The 5,874-nt window shown below is 40.6% G+C and overlaps 1 protein-coding gene across 1 annotated transcript in view; it reads left to right on the top strand.

Annotated features, from left to right (window-relative positions):
* fer1l6 (fer-1 like family member 6) overlaps window positions 1-5,874 on the top strand; it is a gene marked incomplete at its 5' end in the record, with an annotated part of 67,530 nt that overhangs the window by 28,656 nt on the left and 33,000 nt on the right. The window contains 4 exon segments of the mRNA XM_014030390.1: window positions 344-478; window positions 1,147-1,296; window positions 3,363-3,470; window positions 3,569-3,631. Of these exon segments, the coding sequence (XP_013885844.1) occupies window positions 344-478; window positions 1,147-1,296; window positions 3,363-3,470; window positions 3,569-3,631 (456 nt within the window).

The following is a 5,874-nucleotide window of genomic DNA, read 5'->3' as shown; positions in this document are numbered from 1 at the left end:
CTCGTAAATTGTACGTTTTTTTAGATACATATATTTTTTTAATTGGTGGCAGCTGTTATAAGATTTTATTCTTCTTTCTGCTCCTTTTCATTTGACTACGTTGTGATTGTCTTTTTGACACAACAATGTTGTATTGTTTGTTTGTTTTTTTATTAATTGTTTGTTTTATTATTTGTTTGTTGAATGAGATAAAGTTCTAAACTAAACTAAGCTAAAAACTATTTAAAATCCACTTAMGCAAAGTAAAACGGTGAATAAAGCACGCAGTCTTACATTTTACATTGTAGATATAGACTCATTTAACTGAGTAGATTTGGGCCGCTGCCTTGTTTTGTGTTGTCAGATCATTAATCAGACCCTCAGTCCCACATGGAATCAGTGTTTGGCAATGGGCCGCCTGGTGCTGAGTGGAGACCTGCAGTTCATCCAGGAGGAGCCTCCACGCATCATCATYGAGGTGTACGATGACGACGCTCTGGTAATACCAGCTGTAGAAAATGAAACAGTTGGGTCTTTGTTGTTTATTGCTTGCCACTGAAAGCAAGGTAGAGTGTGATGATGTGTTTTTTTCTGTGTGTTTGGCTGTCTGTTAGAAAAATATCACATTAACCACCGGATGGATCCTAGTGAAACCCTCAGAAAATAATCACTGGATGTACAGATTACCTTTCAGAGTCAACTCAATTTAAGATGGCCGCCACAGCTAATCAACATTAGCTAACTCAAAAATAGCCATTACTCACAGATAATGATTGCAAGGTTGCTTGTTGTGGCAGACCCTTTCAGAAAGGAACAACTATATGAGAAAACAACTATAAAGCAAAGAACAAGTCATTACAAACAGATACTCTGAGTGTGACATCTTGTGATTTCAAATAAAATTTCACATACCATTTGACTTGTGAAACATGTGTTGCAGTTTCAGGTTGGTTGAACTGAAAAGTGCAGACTGACTTTAGGAGCTCAAAAATAAAATGTAACTTTTAAAGAATGAAATATATGTTTTATTGACTCACATTGAACTTAACTATAAAACTAAGGCATGAAAAGTGGCGGGCAATATATGTTCCTTCAAAGAATGCTAAACTTTTAATATAAATACATGACTGCAGTCTCTGAGCTCCTCCTGCCTCATGCTGTGTGCAGGGGAAAGCTGAGTACCTGGGAGCCACTGTGGCTGTTCCTGAGGTGCGTCTGTCCTCCTCAGCCTACACTCCCCCCCTCCTGCAGTACAGCCCTATCCACTGTGGCAGCCAATCAGGAGGAGACCTGCTGGCTGCGTTTGAACTGCTGCAGGTCAGTCATTCTTCAGGCCCTGTCTGTGTGGAAAAGGTTATGCTTTTTTATTGATTCAGCCTTGAAACCACACAGAAACAGCATTTTAGGCGCCATTCTTCTGTTTCTGATGTATTTTCATGGCAGAGTTACAGTGCCACACACAGGCCTGACATAGTTACTACAACCCCTGGCAAAAGGTATGGAATCACCAGTCTTGGATGAGTCTCATTCAGACATTTCATTCTGTAAAACAAACTGGGATCAAAAACATGATACAATAATAAGGTCATTCCAAAGTGTTCTTGTTCAGGAACACTCAAAGAAATGAAGAGAAAACATTGTGGAAGTCAATGAATGTTACTTTTATTGACCAAGCACAGGGAAAAAATATGGAATCGCTCAATTCTGAGGAAAAAAGTATGGAATCATGAAAATCAGATAAACAAAAGACCAATGAAAATACATCACTAGTATTTAGTTGCACCACCTTTGGCTTTTATAACAGCTTGCAGTCTCTGAGGCATGGGCTTGATGAGTGACAAACAGTATTCTTCAACAATTTGGTGCCAACTCTCTTTGATAGCAGTTACCAGATCAGCTTTGCAGRTCWGAGCCTTCTTGTGGACCATTTTTTTCAATTTCCACCACAGGTTTTCAGTTGGGTTGAGATCTGGACTGTTTGCAGGCCATGACATCGACTGAATGTGTCTTTCTCCAAGCCAAAGAATGCCTTCACTGTTTTTGCCATATGGCACGATGCATTGTCATCTTGGAAAATCATTTCATCACCTCCAAACATCTGTTCAATTGAAGGGATGAGAAAACTGTCCAAAATGTCAATGTAAACTTGTGCATTGATAGAAGAATGAACCACAGTCATCTCCCCAGTGCCTTCGCCTGACATGCAGCCCCATATCATCAAGGACTGTGGAAATTTGGTTGTTTTCTTCAGGCAGTCCTCTTCATAAATCTCACTGGAACGGTACCAAAGAAAGGTTCCAGCATCATCACCTTGTCCAAAGCAGATTCTTGACTCATCACTGAAGATAACTTTCATCTAGTCATCCACAGTTCATGATTGCCTCTCCTTAGCCCATTGCAGTCTTGTTCTTTTTTTGTTTAGGTGTCAATGATGGTTTTCTTTTAGCTGTCCTGTATTGAAATCCCATTTCCTTTAGGTGATTTCTTGCGGTTCGGTCACATACATTGGCTCCAGCTTCCTCCCATTTATGCTTCATCTGTTTAGTTGCACTTTTTCAATTTTCAAGACAAATGGCCTTAAGTTGTTTGTCTTGATGCTTTGATTGTCTTTCTTGGTCTACCAGTACGCTTGGCTTTAACAACCATTCCATGCTGTTTGTATTTGGTCCATATCTTGGATACAGCTGACTGTGAACAGCCCACATCTTTASCAACCATGGGTGAAGAGTTACTTTCTTCAAGAAGTTTCACAATCCTCTCTTTTGTTTCAAGAGACATTTCTCTTGTTGGAGCCATGGTTCTTGCCACTCCACTTCATCCAGCAGCCCTCCAAGGTGTCATGACTGCAGGTGTTTTTAACTGCAGACTAACGAGCAGATCTAATCAGAGGCAGGTGTCAATTTAGGGAAAGGAAATTGAATGGGTGTGTCCTTATTTTCTACCTCCAATTTGAGTGATTCCCTACTTTTTCCTCAGAATTGAGTGATTCCATATTTTTTTTTCCCCTGTGCTTGGTCAATAAAAGTAACATTCACTGACTTCCACAATGTTTTCTCTTCATTTCTTTGAGTGTTCCTGAAAGCCAACAAGTTGCACTTTGGAATGACCTTATTATTGTATCATGTTTTTGATCTGAGTTTGTTTTACAGAATGAATTGTCTGAATGAGTGCTCATCCAAGACTGGTGATCACATACCTTTTGCCAGGGGTTATAAAGCTGTTTGGGTCTGTTTCTGTGTAGATGAAAACATTTCTAGAAACAGTGCCATGTTTTCAAAGATATTTTTAGAAACAACAAATGGGGGTGGTGGGGTTGTGGACAAGACATCAGTGAACCATACATTTCCTATCACAGTAATGAGAGACTGATGACTTCATTGCAGATCTCCAAGTCGGGCCAGCAGATGCTGCCGGATTTAGAAGAAGGAGAAGGAGGCATCTACACAGTTCCTGCCAACATCAGGCCTGTTCTCAGCACTTACAGGCTGGAGGTTTGACTTCTTCAGTTATTGATCAGTAAAATCAGCAAATATTGCAATGTTGTTGTCATTAAAACATAATTTGTTGTTTTTGTTTTGTTTCCCTACAGGTTTTGTTCTGGGGTCTGAGGGAACTAAAAAAGGTTCAGCTCCTGTCTGTTGATCGACCACAGGTGAGAAACAGTCAAGTTTCATGACATGTTAGTCCTCATTTTCCTTTAACTGTAGTCTTTATTACAAGATAGAACTTGATGCCAACCGATGCTGATGTCCCCCATCGCCATTCAGTAGTGACCAGCTGTGAGCATTCATTATTTAAATCAGTGGTTCCCAAACTTTTGTCTTCTGACCCACAAAATATCCACGGCAAAATCTTGTGACCCCAAATATTACTGGTCTGAGTACATGAATTTTGTTAACAACCCTAAAAACACAGGCTTTTTGACAATCTAAACAGCTTGTACACAAATATAAATCCTTATTTTTACTTATTTTGTGTTTTTGTAATAGTTATAGGGAAAATATTACATCAGCAATTATTTTATTAGCCTTTAAATTGATTTCTGGAGATTATCCAAGGTGCTTCATGACCCATAATTGGGTCCCAAGCCCAACTTTGGGAACCAAAGTGCACTGGTTCCCAAACTTTTCAGCTTTTGACCCACAAAATAACAGTAGCAGAGACCTGTGGCCCCAACTGTTTTTGGATGGTAAACATTTGTATCAGGTCAACTAAACATGGGCATAGTAACAATATTTATTATACTACATTTATCCATTTTAAATATACTAACCTCACTCCTTTGTAACAACTAAGGCAAAAATGTAAACTCAGAAAATCTTTTCAGGACCCCACCTTGATGTTTTGGGACCCCACTTTGGATCCCGACCCCAATTTTGGGAAACACTGATTTAAATGATCTCATAAGGTGAAGAGACGGATGGATGGACTGACCGGGGCCTAAAGTGATCTTGTCACACTAACACACTAAAGTGTTTAGCTGGTTTCCCTAATGATGCACACAAAATTGTATGCAGATCAAATAATGTATGTGTGATTTAGAGCCAACAGTGTACAAATGACGAGGCATCAGCATTCACCACTCTGCCACACCCACACCATCCCACCACCAGTCAGTGTTGAGAGAAGCAAGCAGCAGGGAAGTCTGCATGTTCAAAGCTGTAGGTGGAGTTAGCTCAGATACATGTGCAAGAAAACAGACAAAGTGGCAGTTTTGATTCAAAATGGCCGACTTACTGTGGGGTGTGGACCATGACTCCAAGAGACCTTTTTGTAGGTTCTGAGATGTTACACACGTGTACCACATGCCATGATTCTACAGTAGGTCAAAGCATGGCCTGGGGCTGATTTTTGAAATAATTGTAGGGGGTGCTGTGGATGAATTAGGCCACACCCCCAGAAATTCGACTGCATTCCTGTTGTGGGGTGGATTAGGATCAATCAGAGTGAATTGGGTGCAAATTAGCTGAAATATGTGGAATTTATAGCCAAACGTATGTCAATGGCGTGATGTTTGACTTTGCTACACCACCATGATCACACCTTTCACCAAAAAATATTTGTGCTTGAAAACTTGTGAGATCAAGTTCTTATCTGTGTTCTGACAAAATATGTTGCTGATTGTGTCAACTGGGTCAGAGATGGAGCTTTCCAAGCAAAAAAAGTCACTTCCTGTTGTCAGAGGGTGGGGCTTTGATTATGTCAGCCTATGACCACATGGTATGGTCAGGCATGCAACATGGATGACTCTTACTAAGTTTGGTGTATTTTAGCCTTTCTTTGTGAAAGTTGCAGCTTTCAGAAATTGTAACAGATGGACAGATAACCGACGGACCGACACACAGACAGAGAGCATTTATAAAGTCCCCCGCCTCAGCGATGGGGGACAAAACATTCAAAGTAATTTTTGAATGTACACCTACAGCTGATTATCTTTTGGAATCAACCCAACTAAAGATGGCAGCCAGAACTGACATTAGCAACTAAGATTTGGTTGGTACTAGCTGAGCGTACCCACACAGCAGGCAGTTGTGGGCATCTGGTGTCAAACTGGCCCTGCTGGCTGACTGCTGGCATGGAAAGGGATTTATTAACTAGATGTGGGCCAGGTCTGGCAATGATGGCATTGTTTTTAAGATGGCATACCACAACTGGCCCAGTTGTGGTTTGGTTAATGTGGTGCTGGCCCATGCATGGACCACCTCTGGCAAACCCCAACTGAAAGGGCCATCATTCTTTGTGGTATCTGGGCTGAGTGTTGCATTGCGTGGGCCAGAACTGGACCTGACAATTTTTGCCATGTGGGTCATTTACAACACTCCAACCATTAACAAATCACACAGGATATCAAAATGTTACATGAGATTGTGCATATTTTGCAATGTATATATATAT

This window comes from Austrofundulus limnaeus, unplaced genomic scaffold (assembly GCF_001266775.1).
Source record: "Austrofundulus limnaeus strain Quisiro unplaced genomic scaffold, Austrofundulus_limnaeus-1.0 Scaffold1049, whole genome shotgun sequence".
Classification (NCBI taxonomy): Eukaryota; Metazoa; Chordata; class Actinopteri; order Cyprinodontiformes; family Rivulidae; genus Austrofundulus; species Austrofundulus limnaeus.
The sequence above is the reverse complement of the archived record's forward strand: the minus strand, read 5'-3'. Positions and strand labels throughout refer to the sequence as shown.